Source organism: Solea senegalensis, linkage group LG15 (genome assembly GCF_019176455.1).
Source record: "Solea senegalensis isolate Sse05_10M linkage group LG15, IFAPA_SoseM_1, whole genome shotgun sequence".
NCBI lineage: Eukaryota > Metazoa > Chordata > Actinopteri > Pleuronectiformes > Soleidae > Solea > Solea senegalensis.
This window is the reverse complement of record NC_058035.1, coordinates 11846610-11869572: the sequence shown is the minus strand read 5'-3', so window position 1 is coordinate 11869572 and position 22963 is coordinate 11846610. Positions and strand designations below refer to the sequence as shown.

General features: G+C 41.0%; 1 protein-coding gene across 4 annotated transcripts in view; it reads right to left on the bottom strand.

The window, feature by feature from the left end:
- Positions 1-278: 278 nt before the first annotated feature.
- LOC122781704 (serine/threonine-protein kinase MARK1-like) overlaps positions 279-22963 on the bottom strand; it is a 35783-nt gene continuing 13098 nt past the window's right edge. Inside the window, exons 3-19 of one of the 4 annotated variants that reach the window (XM_044045658.1) lie at positions 22284-22337; positions 12356-12404; positions 12080-12145; positions 11466-11536; positions 10206-10262; positions 9853-10089; positions 7827-7946; positions 7118-7217; positions 6926-7038; positions 6649-6844; positions 5914-6095; positions 5722-5813; positions 4850-4990; positions 4470-4721; positions 2745-2771; positions 2121-2165; positions 279-2032 (exon numbers count right to left, since the gene is read on the bottom strand). In XM_044045658.1, the coding sequence (XP_043901593.1) occupies positions 1687-2032; positions 2121-2165; positions 2745-2771; positions 4470-4721; positions 4850-4990; positions 5722-5813; positions 5914-6095; positions 6649-6844; positions 6926-7038; positions 7118-7217; positions 7827-7946; positions 9853-10089; positions 10206-10262; positions 11466-11536; positions 12080-12145; positions 12356-12404; positions 22284-22337 (2148 nt within the window). In that variant the 3' untranslated portion in view covers positions 279-1686. The remainder of the gene's footprint in view (positions 2033-2120; positions 2166-2744; positions 2772-4469; positions 4722-4849; positions 4991-5721; positions 5814-5913; positions 6096-6648; positions 6845-6925; positions 7039-7117; positions 7218-7826; positions 7947-9852; positions 10090-10205; positions 10263-11465; positions 11537-12079; positions 12146-12355; positions 12405-22283; positions 22338-22963) is intronic. The other 3 variants (XM_044045660.1, XM_044045659.1, XM_044045661.1) reach the window with 3 other exon arrangements.

Sequence of the window (22963 nt, the reverse complement as noted above, 5' to 3'; positions counted from 1 at the left end):
AATATTAACTGACCTTTTTAAATTGAGTGAGAAGAAGGATCATTTTCCCTTTAGCTATGGACTCACTTCATTTGTTGCCCCATGTTAGTGCTGTTCCAAAATCTGGGCAGCACAGAAGTATACCAGAGCCTTGAAAGTTGTGTAGTGTGTCCCCAGCTTTAGACTTCCTTCCCCTGGTGGCCTCTCAATATACTCTTACTTCCTGATGAGCCTCACCGGTGAGTCGTGAAGCCCTGAGGTCTACAGTTATGACAGAGACACATCAAGCGAAAAAGAAATACAAACAAATAAAATCTTTTTATTTTCTCCAACAAAGTGCACGCCTCAGTTCTACAAAGCAGCACATTACAATGTAATGGAATAAATACAATAATCCGATGAATTAAAAAAAAAAGAAAAGAAAAAGAAAACCACAAGCGAGGAGAAACACGAGTACCTGCACAATCACACTGGCAGCAGGATTCAAATCAGGCTCTTTAGAAAGACTCCACCACCAAATCTGCTTCTTGCATGATGATTGATTGAATTTCATTGCCACACAGTCCATTTCCAGTCTCCTCTGTCCAACCAGTTTAAACCCTGCTTTTTTTTCTTCTTTTTTTGTAACGGAGAACGACCAAACTGACATGAAAGAAATGCAGGTGCTTCCTCTCATGTTCGTACACGTCACCCCAGAAAACTTGTGCAAGAGCAGCAGGACCTGTGTGTCTGCGCCCCGTCCGTCCGTCCGTCCGTCCGTCCTGCTGCTGCAGAGAAAATAAAGTGAACACGTCTTCAGTTTGAACCGAAGTTACTACTCAAGTCTATGTGGCGTAACTTCAGTGTCGTCGTTTTTTCTGTAGGCAAAACAAAATAGAACATAAAAAGGCAAGGGAACACGTCCCTTAATATTCCAACAAAATAATTTAGTGCTCTTTTAAATAAAAGTCAAAACACTTGTCATGTGGTGGCTCTTTAAAAAAAAACAAAAAAAACAACAAAAAAACTCACAGGCCGAGAGGATAATGCTCTAAGAGACATCAATTATATTAGGAAAGAACTTAAATTCAATGAAAAAAGAGACAGTATTGACAATAGAAGTCTGTACACAACACAAAATCAATATACAGTACAGTACCTGCAGGTGTTATTCATACAGTACAATTCTCTTTTTACATAGTTTTAGTATGGGCTCCAGCCTGATCTATATACTGACGTAACACAGGTGTAAAAGCGGCTATTTTTAGCTTTTCAGTACATTTTTAATGGTTATTCAGCGAGGAGAGAGTAGATCTTGTCGTAGGCATAATAGAAAAAGAGATTGAAAACATTATTGCAGGATGGGTCATCTTCAGTTGCATACTGCATGTGTTACATGAATGTGTCCTATGATGAGGAGCAGCGGCCGGTGAGAGAGAGACAAAGAGCTGGACGGAAGAAAAACAGAAAAGAAGAAAGAAAAATGAAGGGTGGGGGGAGGGATTTTGCTGTTTTTGTTTTGCGTTCTCTCCGTCACAGAGGTTAAATCTTGCTCGATCCACTACCCTGTACAGTACATTCATGGCCAGTATTGCACGTTACCAGCCGAGTCCACCCTGACTCTGCATGGTGAGGACTTTCAGTGCTGAGTTTTGCCAACACTAATCCAGTGATGAGATGAGACCGTGACCAGAGTTCACCGGAGACCGGCCGAGACGCCGTCCGCTGTCACAGTTTGAGCTCGTTGGCAATTTTGCAGGCGATATTCTTAAAGGCGATGGACGTGCCCGATATCCTCTTGAAGCGCACGCCGTTGAGCGAGAGGCGCGGCAGCTTGCACACCTCCATCTCCCACTGGACCAGGTTGTCCTGGCGGGCGTCGCCGTGGACGCAGAAGAGCAGGAAGCGCTCGCGCTGCTCGTAATCGCAGCTGTTGGCGTCCAGGACCTTGCGGATCTCCCGCATCATCTCCGGCGGCTCCATGGAGGAGGTGGTCTTCATGCTCCAGGTGAAGCGCAGGGAGCGGGGCTTGGAGTCGCGGCCGCTGTCGTCTTTAGAATCGCCGGACACGCTCCTACGGGAACAGAAAGAGGAGAGGATGTAGCAATGTTGGTTATACTGTGGGCTCTCTTTTAAAATCCAAGTCTCAATCAAATTCTCACCTTGGTGTTTCTGTCCTGGCGCTGGCCTCTCCCTCACTGGGCACCCTGAAATAAACCAGTAATACACCGTTACTCACACCAACTGATGTCCACACGTGTTCCCCCACACCCACTCCCACCAACACCACCATCATCACTGGACACAGAGGAGGGTGTCAGGCTTCATGCCAGGAAAGAATCCACAATCCTGGGTATCAGGGTTCAGCACACAATGAGGTGAATTTTGTGGCTCCTTCACAATACCTGAAAGCATCCTACTGTCCACTGCACTCCACATGTCCTTAATCCCCCTGTGATCTGTAAGCAGACGTCTACATCTACTCTTTTTCTCTTAAGCGCAGCATAAAGACAGGGAGAGTAAGGAGAGGAAAGCCAGCAAATGGAGGAGCAGATATTGTTGCTTAGTACAGGAAGAAGCTGCTGAGTCGAGGCAGTGAACACACAGGCCAAGGACACGCGGGCATGACAGAGGTGTCAGTAAGCAAGGATGTGGTGGGCAAGTACGTAAGGGGTTAAGGAAACATGGGCCAAGGTCAGAGAGTTTTATTTTCTGTTGTTTGTGGTTGTGGTTTTTTTTTTTGGTTTCGGGGTAAAACAGGTGCAGCAAGCGCGGTGTGCTCCTACCTCTGCGTCGACCTGAAAGACAGAGCTCTATGCAGAGAGAAAAGGAGAGAGAGCTGTGAGCGCCTGATGGACAGGCCAGTGTGAAGGTGACACTGGGAGCTGAGTGGTGTAAGGACAGGGAGGTTTTGTCCTTTGCTCGTCATCATGACAGGAAAGAACAACAGTGTATAATGAGCTTTATAGATAAAAAAAATGTGGCCAAAGGGGGAGGGGAATGCTTGACGAATTTTATAGAATTGTATTGATTTTCAAGCTTAACCAGAGACAGACGTATATCTCGTCTCCCTGTGCACGTTGAGGAGTATATAAAGGAAGACTTGATATTCAGTTCGCTAGGATTATTACACATTTACTGTCGATTATGTTAGAACTGTCTTTTAGGAGGGCTAAAACAGCATTTTTATCATCTGAATTTACATGATCCTACAGACAGTTAGCAGGGGTTTTTCTAAACTGGGGAACAAGGGTGCGGCGCCTGCATGTAATCGGCGAGTGCCCCTTGTCCAGGTGCCGACTGAACCCCAAGTCACCCAGTCAAATACGTCATTATTACAGTTATATTGTTCTTGCCAATAAAGATGTTATATTTAGGGATGCGCCTCTTAAATGCTGGAAAGTCTCTTTGTGCAAAAGCGAAACTTGTCTCATACAGCGCAGATTATGAACTCCCCGCGATATTCACTTCACACCAGAGAACATTCTTTCTCTCTGAGCAGTTTTAGCTAAAGAGATCAGCTCATCTGATGCATCTGTTATTCCCTTAATTGCAGCCCTAAAGCGTCTTCTACACAATGAGGTTGAGACGAACCACGGAGTGAAAACAATGAAAAGTAAGCTCTTAACAGTCTGTCAACACGTTTTACTAAGATCCACTCGGATCCCCTGCACTTCAGCGCAACTGTACCCGTCATAAAGATCATTATTTGGATGTGGGGATAAAGCTGTGCATAGAGAAATGATCCAGGCTGCGTTGGATACGGAGAGCCCACACTTTATAATATAATATTCTATAATTGCAATGCAATTTAGTGAGGTAAGTACACACAGTCCCAGCCATAACAACAAAATTAGATTTAAAAAAAAAAAACATAATCATTTCTTTCGGGTTTTCTAGTTTGTGTTTCCTGATTTTCGCTTTCGGCCAACAATTTTCATTTTGGTGCATCCCTAATTATATTTGTTCTTGCCAATAAAGATGTTTCTTGTTCATGTGTTTCCCCCAGCTGCTTCCCAAAGTACATGTTTTCTGTAATACAGAGTTCTGTAATGTCCCGCGTCAGTGGTAACTTGCCCATTTTGAGTGACTTGCCCTAGTAGACCATAGTGGTCCATTTTTAGCTCAAATTTTCAAAAGCTCTGCACCGACCCCCACTCCCCCTTGCTAAATTTTCCCCTGGTTAGTGTGGTTAATGATGTGTTTAAGACCCATGAGCATTTTTAGTAGGTTAATATTAACAAATGATACACAAAATTAAACAACACTTAATGTTTCTCTGATTTGAATTTCGTGTATAAAACAAAATATTAATGACGATAAATTAAAAGTACTACTTTTGGATGGAAAAAAATAAAGATGAAGTTGGTTAACGGCATTTTTCAAGATTTCTCTGTCTATTTTATTAAATAATAATTTAGTATTAATAATTAACCCAAAGATGAATCAATCTGACCAATTGAGACTGCTTCTAAAATACAATAACTGAACTACAGTTTGTCTTCACTGACCTGCGCACAAACTTGGACGTGATCTTGCTGATGATTCCCGTGGACGTGCCCCTGCGTTGTTGAGCGAGAGCCCCCGTGTCATGCGACAGTGTGGGTGAGGCCGGCGGGCCGTTGTAGGTGGCGCTGCGTCTGTCTCTGAGCTGAGCTCCGTGGAAGGTGCTGCGACTGGTGGTGCCACGAGGGAAGCGGTTCTTCTCGGGCGTGCTAATACTGTGTGCAGACGGCGAGGTGGTGGGACCTCGCGGCGAGGAGCTGGAAAAAAAACAAAAAAACAAGACGGAGTAAAACTGACGGTTCGCTATGTTTTACACCGACGTCAATTCAGCTTCAGCTTCTGTTATTACAGATGAAGAACGAAGAGTCAGGGCGAGGCTGCTCACCTGGCTTTCAGCTCCGTGTTGTCATCAATAGGGGGCAGTGTGCTCTTTGAAGGATGCCCCGACGACGACATGGACTTGGTGTGACGAGGTCGCGTGGAACTGATTGCGGTCGATGGGGTGCTACCTGACACCTCAGTTAAACTGAGCATCGAGGAGAGAGGTCACACACAAATCAATACAAATACACACTGATCTGAAACAGCTCTTTTATTGTGATGCTTATTTTATGTGTATTGTTATATTGTGTTATCTGCCAAAAGATATATATGTGTATATATATACATATATACACATATATATCTAGCTATATATGTATATGTACATGTATATGTATGTATATGTATGTGTATATATATATATATATATATATATATACACACATAAATATATTACACAGTTGTGGTTATGGTACGATATACTGTTTTTTCATACTTTGTCATAGCCATAGTCATATTATATGACTTAAAAATGCTGTCCAGCCACAAGGGGGAGCCAGCATCATTCCAGTCATTGATTTATGATTACAATATTTTAGTTTAGACACACACACACACACATTATGGATTCAGTGAATCATACTGAATTAAATAATTTTTCAGACAAAAGAAGAGGAGTGGTTCTTTCCCATGTAGCTTGACTCAACAGCAGTGTTGAGTGGTTTTAGTTCACTTTACGTTTGCTAAAAAAACAAACAAATAACTGCATCCTCTCTGTAATGCCGAAAAACTATTAATTTAACTACTAGTTTGGAACATATTTTTACAATTGTTAAATAACATTTGGAATCACTGTGTTTTGGTCAGGATAATTGTTAGGTGACAGTGAAGTCGAGTAAAAGAAACAAACACCAGCGTGAATGTCTTTAAATGTACCTGCTGTCTTTGCCGTTGGGGATAGCCGAGTAGCGATCGGTGGAGGATCGTTCACACACATATGTATTCCTGCGAGTCATTGATCCGTTGGTCTGTTTGAGAAGTGAGACGAGAAAATAAACACCAATATGATTGAAGATAACCTGAGAAAGTTAGTTTGAAGACTCGTTTGTGTATCCTCTATTTTCTCACCCCCACAGCACTCGTGGTCTTCTTCCTCTCTTGAACCCCCAGTGGCGAAGCAGGAACATCTCCTTTGGAAGTGTTGAGCTCCAGCCGACGTGCTCCATCCCACTCCTCTCTGTGGTCACTTTCCACGCTCAGAGCCTGGCCACGCTTCGTATACGACACCGCCGGGGGCACAGACGGACCCACTAGGAGGGACAAACACACGGGAACTTTCTTTCTACAGCTCAGATTCCGGGGGGGTTTTCAGACGAAAAACAGACAGACAGGCATCACTCAAAGCTTGGATTTCACACATCATCCACAGTCTGTCAGCTTTTAGATCCTCTGCAACATCCACTTGTTTCCACGGTTGCACAGCTACATAACACAAGGTGAGCAGGTACAAGGCAAAGCAATTCCCTCCCTCATGCTTTGAGGCGCTGTTCCTGAGGACGCTGCAGGAAAGCAACCAGCCAGCAGATGGCAGCAGACACAATGGCTCCACGTGACATAGAGGGAAGCTGCTACACAACCAGTGCAGGGGGTAAGGCTGAGTCACTGGCTGGTGAATTTACCATTTAAAGCATTTAAACTGACAGAAGTTTGAAGCTTTATCATCTTCAGTCAGTTATATCAATGACTAATCTCTGTTCAGAGTGGATGTACCCGTATATTTGGTTTGTTTGCAGCAAACGAAAGCAACTTCCCACTACACAACACGCAGCCCTCGCACGGCTGGGAAGGACGAGGTTACTTTACTTGGCTTCTCTACGACACCACCACCACCATCATCATCCCCACCATGATCACTGTAGCGGCGCTGCTTCTGATTGGCCGAGATGCTGCGCGTGACCTTGGGATGGGCGGGAGAAATGCTGGTACTGTTGTTGATGTCACTGGTCGGCCGCTGCCTCTGGCCCAGGACGCTGTTAGTCAGTGGCTCGCTGCCCTCAAACTGAAACACAAAAGACACCAGGTGAGGGAAAAAGGTCAAGGCTAGAACTACCGGTGATGATGTCATGCTCATGCAACTGACCTCAGGTGCTTTTCTGCCCAGCAGCAGGTAGGTGGCCATGACATCATCATACTTCTGGCCTTGTAAAGACTCGTTGATCTCGTCTTTTGGGAAGCCCATCGTCACCATGAGCTCTGACGGCGCACGGAAGTCAGCATGAGTCACAGAGACAAGCATGACAGTGTCATATCAGTATCATCCCAAAACACACACCTATTCTGGATGTATCACTGAAGTCGGCCTCAGGCTCGATGTACGGTTTAAGCTCCTCCTCCTCATGACCCACATTCATCCAGTGGTCTTTCATGATTTGCTGACAAAAGAAAAAAATGATTATAAATCTTTTAGTGACACAGAATTATTCATCACTCTCACCAGTTTGAAACTCAGCATGACCACGAGGAACTGCGTGACTATGGAACCTTTGTGATCACATCTTTCAGCCGAGGCTGAACAACAGCGAGATCGATCGTCGTTATTGTGGAGAAATCGTTACTATTGAACTTCAGCCTTGGGGAGTTATCGACTCTGAACAGACTGTACTGTGTGAAAACAGCTGGTGTGACCGCTTTCATGTTTGCAGAGCTCCAACCATCACAACTAACATGGTTTTAGTGAAAATACTTATGCTTTCATTTACTTTTATTCCTTACAGCGCTTCGGCAAAATTCATTGCAGCTTTATCCTTCAAACAATTATGCAAAACTCTGCTTTGATGCATAATGTCTCAACGTGACAGGCTGCACGCTGAAGCGCTCTGCTGGTTTGTTTGTTATTAACCACGGCAAACGATTACGCGCTTTCAACTGACACACAACCACTATGCTCCAAATCATTAGCGGGGCGTCTGTTCGACTGCGAAAACACCTGTAAACGGGGAGCAAACGACTCAAGGTGCAAACAGAGCGAACGTCGCTTTCACCTCCAAACTGCCTCGTTTGACGGGGTTGAGTACGAGGAGTTTCTTCAGCAGGTTTTCACAGTCTGTAGACATGTAGAAAGGAATGCGGTACTTTCCTCTCAGGACCCTCTCCCTCAGCTCCTGCACATCAAACCACACACACACACATACACACAAAGAGATGAATTAGCAACAAACTAAATGCAACAAATGGAGGGTTCACTCTTGTCCAGCTCTGTTTTTGGTCAGTGTTATTTCCTGAGGGGAAATATCTGGCTCTTTAGCTGCAACATGCTTCATATTATTAGGGACTTTTTCCTTAACCAGCAACAAAACAAAGAGTTTAATGTGTGTGACGTGAAACCAACATAAGCTTCCATGGCCCTTTGACTATTAATCGTCAACTATTTTTATAATTGAGGTTGTTTTCCCAATCATTTAAACAAGTTTTCTGATTTTTCTGCTTATATATAATATTGTCTGGTTTCTTTGCTCCATAGAACTAGGAAATCATTAAAACTGAATACATCATTATTTCCAGGTTCAATAAACGCCGATCAACATTTTTCAACATTTTCTGACATTTATGGCCCAAAGAAGTACATGATTAATTGAGAAAACTTCATTTCATCACAACGATTAAACACTTTAAAAACTTTAAAAAAAGTTTAATTAAAAATTAGAGGTTGATCCATACGACTGATAATGCAGATTTTTTAAAATCTTTTTTTTTTATTTATTTAACACTCTAGTGCACTTATATGTATTTTAAATAAAAAATGATATAACAAATAAGTATTAAATACATAAAAGAGCAGCACGGTATTTAGTATTAACCTTTTAATGCCGCATGAATAACGTTAATAAATGTCATAATAGACCCTGCGTCTATTAAAATAATGATTATTAGGCTTCAGATCTCTCAGTGCAGTTCTAAACACAATTGCCAGAGAACTTGTGAAAAAGAAGGGTGGATTAATTAATCTCCCAAAAGCCTCATTCAAATCTACAGACACAGGAAATTCCACTCTTAACTCGTTCATTTAACTAACCCAGTTTTAGGTTGCTGCATGTTAACATCCTAACTCAGTTAGAATAGATTAAATTCACACCTCACTTTGTGACTGTGTCCCTGCTTTGGAGGACAGATAAAAAAAAAGTGCCAGTATGTTTCAACCGAGCAATGTATCCTCACTCAAAAACATGGAGGACAATGTAGCCAGGCGAGATATCATGAATCATGTAAAATGCTGCACACCTCTAAACTGTCTAGGATTTTCTACGGCATTTCACACAATTGAAAAATGATAGCTCTGGCTGTGTGGAGAAAGAAAAGATAAGACATTTGGAGAGAGAAATTTAAAACCTGCATACTTTCCCCACCACTGGGCTAATCTTCTATGTGGAAAAAGGTCACTGTGTGGTTTTTATAATATAAACCATCCCTGAACTAGACCGATGTCAGATTTCTTGACAATAGGATTTAATTCTTAAAGGGTTTACATTTTAAATGATTGGTTACCTTTAATTCCCAATAATATTTCAAAGTAAAGTTAATTGTTGCTTAAATGGAGACAGATTAAATAAATATTTACTATACTTTACTTTATTTTGGAAAACTTCGTCCTAACGCCGTAAAGACAGAATACTTCTTGGGGAGTGATTGTTACTTGGTGTTACTTGGTTACTACTCCCCTACAACCCACATGAGGAGAATATGCAAACTCTTACTACTTACTTATTTACTTACTGTTGAATGTGTTGTATCTTTTATTTTCTCCCTCTTCTCTCACCCCTACACGTGTTTTCCGGCACTTGCCAGGCCAACATTGTAAATAAGACTTGGGCTACCATTTCACCATGTTTCTATAGTTTCTACAAGAAGAACGACATACTTTCTGCTATGTTTAGTTCCCCGACAGGTTTGGAAAAGGGAGGGGTTTGTTAACCCTTTGTTAAAACCTGCAATCTCATCATAAGATGTCACAGATTTTTCCACAATAAACCTTTAAAAGAAAGCTTGTCCACCCCCAGAACAAAACCACACCTTTAGGTTCTGGCCGTCAAACGGCAGTGATCCGCTGACCAGTGTGTACAGGATGACCCCGAGGCTCCAGACATCCACTTCTGGCCCGTCGTACTTCTTTCCCTGGAAAAGTTCTGGAGCAGCGTACGGCGGGGAGCCACAGAAAGTGTCCAGTTTGCTGCCCACAGTGAACTCGTTGCTAAAACCAAAGTCGGCGATCTTGATGTTCATGTCTGCGTCTAACAACAGGTTCTCCGCCTAAGAGACGGGAGGGAAATCACAGTGTCAAATTACAAAACGTTGATTTCGAGACGTTTTTGCTCGAGATAATATAGATAGTGGTCAGGAGCAGGCGGAAGACTTCAGATGCTCACCTTTAAATCCCTGTGTACTATCCTCCTCTGGTGACAATACTGCACTGCAGACACAATCTGAAACAAGAACGCAATACATCATAACACACTGCAGGTATTTCTTTACCTACAGTATTATAATTAGCACTTTTCCTTTTCCTAACAGACGTAAACATATTCAAAAAATTGTTCAAAATGCATGAACAACAAGAAAACATGAAGTAAAATGAACACAAATGTACAAGCTTTGTTATCTCTGTTCATTTTCAGATAGAATCAAACTGTCACAATTGTTTTCTCCATGTGAAAAGTTTATTTTTGTAAACACAAATTATTCCTAATGTCCTCACTGTTGATCATGGTCGTTAAACTTGATTTATTGTGACTTTTGTCTGCACTAAATCCAAGAGAATGACAGAAAATGGTGCGAGTGCAATCTTTAGGTGACATTTATGAATTGGGTTTTTTTTTCCTCACATAAATAATCCACACTCAGCTGTTGCTATGGTGGTCGACAGGAAGGAAATGTCACTCGCAACATATGCCCGAAAAGCTACCGTGTCAATCAAACAGAAAATCTGCTGTTTTTTTGACAGTTGCCACCCACCTGCCTGCACGCAGACATAAGCATCAACACTTTTACCTTTCTGAACGCTGAGCACAAGTTTATGCAACTATATAGCCTTTACCATAAATCACAATTCAAGACCACCCTTTTTGAGGACGTTCCGCCTTATTTCAGACCAGGTTTTGGTCCCGACAAGGACGGTGTTTATGTTAGAAAAGGTCCTAAAAAGGTAACAAAAAGTACACACACACACACTCACTTCCCACACTGTGTCATAGAGCCTTCCTCTGAGTCATCCAAAACCATCAGTGAGAGATTTTGAACAACATGGATTTGACAACAACTTGTTTGATGAGTTGCTAATGCCTCCTTGAGTGACAGGAAAATGAAGAGAAAGAGACAATGGCACTGATTGTATTCATTATAGGGCATGCAGAAGCACGACAGAGGAACAGTTGATACTTAAACTGCAGCAGATGTCTTTTATTTTTATTTTTTTTTTGCTTTGGTGGCACCACTAGGTGTCGGAGCAGCATTTATAGGGTAGATTGTTTTCTCAACCCCAGTCCTCTGAGGTCGTCGCTCCTCTGCAGTAAGTGACGACGCCTGAGATTGGTGCATGCAGTCTTTAAACACACACACACACACACACACAAACCCTCAGTGATGGGAAGACAACAGAAGTGTGAGCGCAGCAATAAGTGATGACTCACCTGTCTGAACTTGGCCCTGGCTTCCTTCTCCTTCATTCTGCCATGAGCCACTAGATAATCAAATACCTCACCTACATTAGAGAGAACAAATATGCAATTATTAACCAGTATAATCTTGTTAATTTTACAGCTTTTAGCACAACTAGGGTAGCAAAGTAAGCAGCTACTACACTGAGTGGTTCTGTATCTTGATATATTTCTATGAGCTCAAGAAAATTTTTCTTTTTAGAGGCTTGAATGCCTCGTGGGACAGTGACAACACATTGTAAATCCAGATTTGTGTTGCTTTTTGATACTTCATGAAAGATTGGGATTCCACCGTACAGTTGCTCTACTAGTGTTTTTCCTATTCAAAAACATTTACATGAAATTTTCATCAAATATATCATTGTAGCCCTGATTTTATGCCATAATACCTCCAAAAGTCCAAATATTCTGCAGTGAATATTGCTTTGACGTCAGCTTTTCGCCTCGAATCATCTTGTCTGTTTTTTGTTTGTAAATATAGATATATATATATGTATATCTACATATATATACATATATGTGTATGTATATATATATATATATATACTTAAACCAACTGTCACACATTTAGGAGACACTTCACTCACCACCACTGGCATATTCCATCACCAAATAAAGTGTCTTCTCCGTCTCGATCACCTCAAACAATTTCACTGCAGGAGAAACAAGAAACAGAATATTAATTATGAGTCTGCATTAGGGTTTTAGTTGAGTTTTCCGAGGGGGAAAAAAAGGAGAAAATTTGATAAAACCAATCAACCGTAATAAAAGTTTGATTTTTTTGACAGACCCAGCACTAAGTTGGCACTGGGTGCTTCTTCCCTGGTGTCATTACGCTGCAGTATGTTGCAGCTTGAACTTACCTATGTTTGGATGATTCAAAATCTTCATTATTCGGACTTCCCTGAAGAGCTGCGGAGACACAGAGAAAATTAGGCAAAAACATCAAGTAAAAAGTTTTTCTGCCTCAAAGTCAGTTAGACACACTTTAACAGTGTCCAGTGATAGCAGATCCTTTAGTTTCAGATAATTCTTTAGACTGTAATATGATTTTTTTTCCCCCCAGTTCAGTTCAGTTCAGACCTTTGGTGCCGAAAATAGGATTAAACTCTGCAGGGAAATGAGTGAGCCTGAGGATCACAGGACTACTGCACTGTGTAAAGGAATATGGCTGATGCAGTTAGAAAGTTGCACTAAAACCCTGCCCGCACAGATAAGGAGCAGAATTACAACTCCAGCGACTCACTGCAGTCAAGCCGGTCGACCATCCACACAGCCAGCCTCTGCAGAGAAGCAATAAAGAGGCTTATAGTATAGACTGTTAACATAGACATATGCTGCTGCCTAACATTATCAACTTAACATGGACATGCAGTAAATAGCAACAACATAATATTGAAATAATTCTAATATGTAAAACACAATCGCAAAGGTGGCAATCTGTGGCGCGCAACCAGTGGTTCTCAGCTTCCTCTGGTGGTACTTGGAGGAAAATCAGAAACACTGTTCTGCTGAGGAATTATCTAATATTACCTTATCTCTCGCTCCACCCTAATCTAATTTCACTATACCAGTGTGTGTAGTATATCTGAGGAAGAGGATGAGAGGGCAAATCTGCCTCCTGTGAAAAGTCTGCAGCTGACTTTGCTCGGCCTATTCACACCACTGTATTTTAACATTTGGTGATAATGTCTGTTACTTCAAGAGCTCAATATTTCTTTAGGTGGTACTTGGGATTAATAAAGAGTTTGAGAACCACTGCTCTACGCCATATTTTAAAAAGTGTAATTCATGCAACCAATTTATATCTCCAAGTTCTTATCGTTGCATTACATGATACAATTAATATTTCAATCGTATCTTTCCCTCCTTCATATTTTAAATCTACAGCCATATTTAAGTGAAAATGGACTTAAAAAAACAAATCTGTTCAGTCCTATTTATACTGTTTCCAAGAACGAAGGCAAGCAAGAAAGAAAAGTTCTTGAATTATATTGCAACTCTCATTGCAATACCTCAGAAACATCTTTGTGCAGACCTTGAGCCTCTTCACAAGACTGCATTCCCCCTACAGCAGATGGGAAAGATTCTACCCAGTTGTGGGAGGAAACCCCTACCAGGCAAGTCAGGAATTCTTGATTCTCTGTGAGGAACCATGCGTAACAGCTGGGTGAGTTATAATCATGTAAAAACCATGTCTCCTCCGTCTCTGTGTGACTGTTTATGTCAGACGCACTCCTGCAGCCACTTAGAGGTGCTGTTGAATCATTTACATTCTGCCCATTCCCCAGGCGCATTGTGCCGAGGCTGTGTGTGTGTGTGTGTGTGTTGAGTTTCCACGCACTCTCGACTGGGATTTAGCATCACTTTAGCGACCAGAGACACAGAATCAGACTTGTCTTCTTACATTTGCAGAAACAAAAAGTGACACTTTGATCTCCAGTTCATTTTGAAACGAGGACATTGATAATGACTCCATGTCATTATATCATATGTGAAATTTTACAAAAGAACACTGGGACTATAATGGCGTGTGTGTGTGTGTTAGTGTATATATCTTATGTAAGTGCTGGGATAGTCTGTGTTTCTAGGTCATCACACACAGGCACTGTACCAGTGTGAGCAGGCCCGACTCTGTGGGAGACTCTCTCTCTCACACTCTCAGCTATAGTCTGCTACAACAACAACAACAACAACAACACAACAGGTACACTCTCACTCTCTATCACTCTCACTAATTCTTCCTCCTGTTCTGTCTCTACTTGATCGCTTGCCTGATGTCATGCCGTGTGCCATGCATGCACACACACACACACACACACACACACAGTGTATCATTTCTTACTGTTGTACTTTTCTTAAAAGCTCAAGTCCCACAAAAATTGTGTCACTGTCTCGGTGTCACAGAGCTCCATTGTTGTCTAAAAACCCCTGCACACATAAAGCATCAACTGAGGCATCAAATGTGTATTAATCCACAAAAGAAAATAGTACTAACAACATGCACTTAGAGTAAGATATAGAGAGAATGACACACTGTTTGCTCTTTTTGTGGGATTTGTTGACATGGTAAGGGACATACAGTATATGCAATAAATTTCAAATGTGAACTGGTTGAAGTGTAAAATATACCGTAGCATTATCACAGTGAAAAGAAACGTAAAATATAAAAGAAATAAGGTAAATACTATAATAATTACAGTAGTAATAATTATTAGGGGTGGGAATCGCCAGAGACGTCACAATACCACATTATCATGATATTTAAGTCACAATACAATATTACAACAATATTGCGATATACTTGCACAACAGATCCAGTGAGGGTGAACACTTGGCACCAACTCGTGGACAGAAATGTCAATTTATTGTTTAAGCTAATCCACAAGAGTTTAATGTTAGTTGTTGTAACATAAGTTATATTCTGAAAAATTGATACTCGGCGTCTCAAAGATTTGTTTTAGGACAAATGTCAAACCCTGTACCATAATCTTCAGCTGCTATGTTAACCAAGTTAATTATATTAGTATAACAATAATAATAATAATACTAACATAATTAGCAGATGATGACATGCAGATTATATCGATACAAAAAACACACATCTCAAATATGCATTCATGGGCTTTTTCGTTTTCGTATCGCCCTGAAGCCCATCACATGGGAAGCATGCGTGCAGCCACAAAAATCTGAGAAGCGCTGTGGAAAACAGACAACAATAAACACTGTGCCTGTCAATACAAGCTCAATGGGGATGTAGCCACCATGGAGGCTGACAGGAGATAATGAGTTTGGGTTATTTGCTCCAGTCAAGTACAAATATCAATAATATCTATGAGCACAAAGGGGAGTCACTCACACAAAATATGGCAGCTTTGACAGTAGTTCTTGGCAAAAAGAACAAGAAATTGTGAAAATGTCCGACTTTAAGCTAAAAGGAATTGTAAATGGATGAGCTACGGCAGTGATTAAGAAAAACTATAATAAGAGCAGCTGAAAAACACAACATGTGTACCAAACATGCCCTTTCCAATGTGCCCGAATCTCAGCAGTCTGTGCCAATGACCTACTTCCACCAACCCAGGGGCGCCCAGTCAAACTAGCCTTAATTACAGCAGAGTCCCCATGCACAAGGAGCAGGACAGCAGATATCAGTGTGGGAGCACTTACTGGAACCGACTGGACTATTTCAGTCACAGCAACACAGCAGCTGCTCATTGAGATTATTGACAGGATGGAAACCTTCGTCCCCTCTAATGCGTAAAAAAAAAAACCTGGTTGCTCTTTGTGAAACAAACAAATAGGCAAACAGGGAAATTCACACACATCATCCTGTCCTGGACCCATGAGGTATTGAAAAACAAAGCCAACACGCAAAAGACACATCTATATAAGGTTGGTTTTAGTGCACATCTTTGACTTGTTCATGGAAATGGAAGAAATGGAAGGACATCTTGAAATATCCCAACAAAAACTTTCATGCTTGAAGGAGGTGGAAAAGTTGGCGTACATATAAAAGGTAAATACGAAAAAGAAGTGCTACGGAGGAAGATTCAGCGTTTGAACCCAGAAATCACATGACTGAATCAACACTCCAGCTTCCAAATGTCCCTGCACTGGGAAAATAGAGGAGAAGGCAGAGAGGGGGAGGAAATGTGTGGACTAATGAGAAAACCATAACATTCCTCAACGTAGTGTAACATGCAAATAGTTCTCCTGCTACTACTAATACCACATGAGAGGCAGCAATGAAATGCAACCACGTATCAAAGCTACTATTTAAATATTTGCTTAACAGTAGGGGTGGGTGAAAATCTGGATTTGGTGATATATTGCCGTCCTTCTTCTTAATGAAGTACTCTAAAGTAAACAGTTTCCCTGGGCCAGGCGCCGCTACTTCATTTCTTGAATGAATAAGGAAAACTTGTGTAGAAGTTACCTGGCCATAGAAGAGGCATTTGACAGTGGGATAATGGCGGAGAGAGCTACATTAAGAGATGCCCCATCCACGTTCAATACATAGACTGTTCTCTATGTTGTGATTAAATAGAGAAGTCCTGCACTTTTAACTTTTCACAGATGTGTTGTTTACCTCAGACAAATTTCATAATGTATCACTATGTGTTTGTCTATCACAAAATCATGATATTATTGGCATCATGGAGCATGTATGACATATTTTACCCTGTGATTCCCATTCCTACTTAAAAGTACTGGATGAAAATATGCATAAACTTGCACTTAATTTCATCATTCAAAACAAGAAAAAAAAAAAAAAAAACTGTCTGAGAAACATTTGAACAAAACCCCATTATGCCTTTATTTGTGTGTGCACAGTCAAACATGTGCCACTTGGTATTCATTATCCACCACACCGAGACACAACTCCACAGCAAACTTTTGGCACTGGGTTTTCCCCCAAAAAGCCAGAAAGCACTTCACTGTGAGCAAAAAAGAGCTCCGATTTAAGAAAAGAAAGCCTGAAATGACCAAACTGAAATTGTACATCGGTGAACCTGTGAACTATACATGTCCGAGCAGCCTCTACGTTTCATTTGTTCTATGACTCATTATGAACAACAGTGTTGTCTGTGTAATTACATTCCACTCATCTGAACAAGACCAAAGCTCCTCGAGCCCATGGGCTCCACTGCCTTTCATTGGCTAACGCAGAGTGGCAGGCGCAGGACAGACACACAAACAACAGACTTTAAGACAATTCCACTGAATAATGGGCTTTTTTACAACTGCCAAAAATGACTGCTCACAAAGAGTTACAGTTAAGTTGCTCTCAAGGCTTTCTGACGACTCGAAAACACACCGCACAATCACATTCAGATATATTGTAAAGGGACCTCTAAAGGCCAGTGTGTTTCTGTTGTGTTACTCTGTGCTGCCTGTTTTGTGTCACAAGCCAAACAGCTCCACATTCTCCGAATGCAAACGTGTCTTGCATTTCAACAGCGCAGGTTTTCGATGAAACAAGTGGAGCGCAACCAAAGAGCTGCTCGTAGCGGTTTATCTTTAATATTTCGTCGCCGTTCTTTGTTGAAGTGATGAAAAGCAAAGAAAAAAAACCCTCTTATTTGCAGATTAGGAGACAGCCATGTACGGGATTGTGGGATGAGAGCAGTGTTTGCACAGTGGAAGAGGGGATTAATGGAGAGGCCTATTTTGGGGCTAAAATAACTAAAACCATGACAACGTCAACATCCCTGACCACAGATGACTTGTGATGCATTTCCTGTGGCAGATGTAAGGAGGTGCTTTGGGAGCTCAATTGACCTCATTTCCTGTAACGCTGAAACCACTACAAAGTCACACCAGGGCAGAGAGGAGCAACGGGTCATTGAGGAACATACCCGCACTTCATTCTTACCTTGTGACTCATCCTGGCCTCATTTAAAAAAAACAAATAATGTGACAGATACAATGAACAGACTCAAAAAAGCTCAGCAAATAAATGATAGAATGGATTTTAAGATTGACTTGATCTCTATGTAGCTGTAAACTGAGTAAATAGAAGGCTATAAATTCAGTCGTGGTCTTTACATTTGTAAATCTAAGCACTCAGGCCTCATCCAGAACTTTCCCCATATGATCTTTGATCTTTCTTTGTTCTTAAATAGCTTTCTGTAAACACGGCTATTGTTTCAAGAAATGTCTTTGATCCACAAAAAACCTCTAAAATTACTCTTACCGCTGTAGTACACATGCCAGGCCTGTACATGGTGCTGTAGTGCTGCCACAGAAATAAAACAAAAACAATGAACCAAGGCAGAGCGACTAAGGAAAGAAAATAATAGCTGTCAGAAAGTGAATAAAACAAACAATCTACAAACACAATAAGAAGACCATGAGAGAGGTGGGACTATGGGACCAGTTTTCCAAAAGTAAAGTGTGTGGATAAAAGATTTTTGCAGATTCTCCTAAAGTTGTTCTCATTTGTACAGGCCCCTTAAAGCTCTTTTCACTGCTGTTTTGCCTTTCACCCATTCACACGCATATCCAGCAGCAATTTCTGTGCTATCAGATACTAAAAATGAGCCAATAAGAGATGCTTTACAATCACTGGATTGGATATCAGAATAAAACAACAACACACAATCAAGATAGGATCCAATAACCCTGAATGTCACATAAATGCAGATATCTGCAACGCTGCAGTGATCTTAGAGCTGCAGCCATCCCTGTCTGAAACTAGCGGAGCCAGCGATCAAACCCTGACCATCAGGGTGGTAGACAACTCTCTTAACCACTAAGTGATAGTCTCTACAATGACCAATAATAATAACATGTTTTAGCACAGCAGCAGAGAGTCATAACATGATCAGAGGATAAGGCGATAATAATTATCCATAAAAAGTAGGGGTGGGAATCACAGGTCCACGATACCAATAATATCACAATAGAACGATTGTGTGATTTTCTATATATTGCGAGACAATCATATAGTGATGCATCACAATCTGTGTAAGTCAGGTAACTTCAGCCCAACTTTCCCTCATTAATTTGAGCAGCGCCGGCACGTGGAGACAAGCAGTGACACCTTCATTTGTTAATTCAAATATCAATATTATACATATAATACATTTTAATATAAAACCTTGAATACATGCATACAAAATGGTGCCTAGAATAGAACTGAAAGACTAAAAAAAATGATTCTGCTAGCTTGAGACAGCATAAACCAAAGTCAGACAGTCTTGTGTGTCTAAACAAGGTCTCCCCGAGCACTGACTGTGCCTACATTGCCAGATGGTGAACCCACAGCTTGGCTCCTCCGAGACCATAAAAGAGAGATCAGTGGCGTTTTGACGGACTAACATGAAAGAGTTGCTGTTCACAGTGAGTGCAGTGATGTGGAGGAAACACCTCTTGTACCTCACAGAGACCAACAACCAGGATAACAAGCGCAATAACGGTGAATGTTTTTTATCTTGAGCGCAAAATCTTTAATGAAATCCAAAGCAGACAAAGAGAAGGTGAGGTTCTCTCTTCAGAAGCGTCAGAGATTCCATTAACCTCTGAGTTTCAGAAACATTAAAAAAAAAAAAAAAACCTTTGTCATTGCATGAATAATTATGCTCAGCTAATACCAGCCTATATAGAGGCATATTAACCATATTATTTACTTACTGCCTAAGAAGCTGTGTTGCACATGACCTCTTGAAGAAAAATGGTACTAGACCACGCATGCAGCCTTTGGCAAAGCAGTCATATTCAGGCTTAACATGAAGGATAACCTCAAGTAAAACACTATCTGCAACAGATCTTCACATCGCAGGAGAAGATCAGGTTGAATTAAAAGCATTTTTATTTCAAATTGCTGGGAATGAACATTGTTGCAGGACAAAAATATTTCCATTCTTGTGCTTGGAATCCAAAGTGACTGACAGCGTTGATTTCCTGGATATTATTTCAGCCAATCCAAGGTCACGACAGTAACCAAGCAAATGCTGTACTAGAGTGGACGCTCCCTTTAATGCATCCATAGTAGAGCTTTCACAGGGATCGCATAGGACACTCAGAGTCAATGGGAAAATCGATTCAATCCAGGAGACTACTGGTGCATTATTAGATAGGCTTCTGCATTGCAGATGACACGTCTGTATACCATTACAGTAATCTATAGTACAGAGCAGAGGACATTAAAATCTATATGGGCTTCATATAAAGATACACACGCCTCTACGCTTGTACACAAACACATAAACCTGCCAGATTTAACAAACTAGCACCTACATGTGCAAAGAACAACATTAACCTGCATTTATGTTGATAATAAGTGCTAATCCATCATAAAAAGCTCAGTCTTCTCCATGTTGACCCTCTCAGACTTACTGCAGCTGAGATCTGAAAGGTTCACTGAATAATTGATCAGAGAGATCCTTATTGGTCAGCAGTCTCACATGATATGTTTGTACATCACTAGGTAGCGGAAAACCCCGACCCGTCGCGTGTGTAACCACTGATCATGACCTCGACGAGACCCCAGTCTGCAAACTCAAAGTCAGGATCTTAATCCATCTCCCTGCACACACACACTCCTAAATGTTCAACATGCCACTGCTTGTGTGTATTTGCAGATTAGAAACCACACAACAGCCTGTTGAACAAAAGAGCTCAAACACACTGAATATTATCTCCCGTCAGACTAGACGAGTATGGAAGTGAGGGCCTGAAATTCTCAAAGCTTCTTCACACAGATTGGTTGAAGAATTGAAGCCGGATGATCCCATTAATCTCCGGTTCAGTTACAGATGTGATATGTTTGTGGATAACAAAGTCAGCAATAGAAATAGGCATGAATATTTGATGGTTTGATAATAAAAATACTTCTAAAAAAACAAACAAACATTCAATTATTGCACTAAAAGAATACTTAACACTCCTAATTACTGGTGAATCTATTATCACACGGTAACAGCAGCAAATATTTATTAGTGGACTGCATATGTGCTTGCAGAAGTGATGAAATTTAAGAGGCTTCTTGAATGCATCTTGAAGCTGCTCCTCTGAGCTCAATATGCTGTGTATGTGGCAGACGTGATGAAATTTACCAGGGTCTTTGAACGCATCTTGTTAGCTGCTACTCCAAGCTTAACTAAAGCCAGCATTTCTGCATTACTTTCACTTGCTTTTATGTGCTGGAGTTTGTTTGTTTGTTTGTTTGATTGTTTGATTGTTTGCCCTGCAGTTTAGAATTTTCCTCTGACAAAAATGTGTCTGATTTAGAAATGCAATTTAAAGTCAATTATTCTCTAGTGTGGAACTGGCTGACTTGCCAAACTGAAACTTACTTCACAGTCCAGTCACGTAGCATGTGTATATATGTCCATACACTTGTTTCCTGGGGTGAGAGGGGAGCTAATCAATTGATGTATTAACATCCTTTTTGGTGTGCAATGGTCTCAGGAGAGGAAGTCTCACCATTAGATATTACTAACACTGACACAGAAAAGAACAGCCCTGAATAATTATGTTTGATTAAACAAGTATTGATTTTCTTTTCTTTTTTTACAGTAACACTCGTGGTTTAATTTCACTCCTCTCAGTCTTATTCAGACCACTGCTAGATCACAACTTTCTTGGTTTGGTGATTAAAAACCTTGCAGCAGCATTCTCTTCTCACCCCGGTGGTTTGTGGTGAGATAGTTGCAGAGGAAATCCATCAAGACATCAACAGCCGTTTATGTAAACTTGGGGTGGCGGTCCATTAAAAGTGCTTGACAGCTGTTATGCAATTTGTTCATGCATTAGAGTAAAGCGATAACGGCAAAATTAAAAGAGAAGCAGTGGTGAGCTGTTTTACATCGAAACCATGAGTTCCTGTCAGTCCGCAGCACACCTGCGCTATTTTTAAAATGGCAGTGGGTGATGCGGGATCATAACATGAGCTGTGAGTGGTTTTCTTACACATTGTCTAACCTTCCATGACGATTGTGTGTGTAGTCAGCAAAAAAAAAAGACTCTGTAATCAGGAAACAGTCCCAAACCCCCTCATTGTAATTGGTTAAGACTGCTAGAAAAGGCTAAGTGACAAACATCCAGGCACTGGTATTTTTAGCCGCTCCTAAACACAAACCTTGAGAGAATCAAGGGGGAGGGGAATAAAACATGCCCTGTGGTCTCTGCAGGCTACATCTGATTACATTATATAAAGCAACACATCCCCAGTTCAAAGAGTAAACAAACAGAGCAGCAAACACTGAGGAGTGACTAACGGTAACTTTAATCAAGATGTTACCATGATGTAACCATGTGGCCATAAAAAAAACAAAGACTCACCTTCTGTAGACTAGTGGGATTCAGCTGGGTTTTGTCTATAATCTTCACCGCCACCTAGAGAGAGGAAAGACAGGACGACAGACAGAGATAGAGAGGCAGGGGAGGAAGAGGGGGTGAGAGACAGAGGAAGATTAAAGGCGGCCGAGATGTCAAATATAGTTGTGGTTTTGTATTTGTATTTTGTGTTTTGGTTGTGTGGCCAAAGCCAGTGCTGCAATGAACCATGAACATCATTATTTCACTGTTCTGTGTACCTAACCCCAGCAGCTTAGTCATAAATGTGTCACATTTGAATTTGTGAACAGATTAAGCTTTGAATCACACACAAGAACAAAAAAACAGACCGATATATACTGTAGATAGAGTACTGTGCAAAGGTCCTCAGCCACCATTGGATTTGTTGTTTTAGCAATGATCAAATGATCATACAGTATAATTATTTCTCAATTTAATGGAACACATAAAGATAATAATACAGGGAACATGAATACAGATTAAATAAAAACTTCAACAAGTTAAAGCAGTGTTTCCCAAACTTTCTATGTAAAGATTTTAAACACGGCAAACAATCGTGAGCCAAATGACACACTCAGTCTGGACAGAGCGACTAATATACAGCCATATCTGTAACACCCAATATCATTTTGAATTGAATAATTTAACAATTTACCAAATATGTT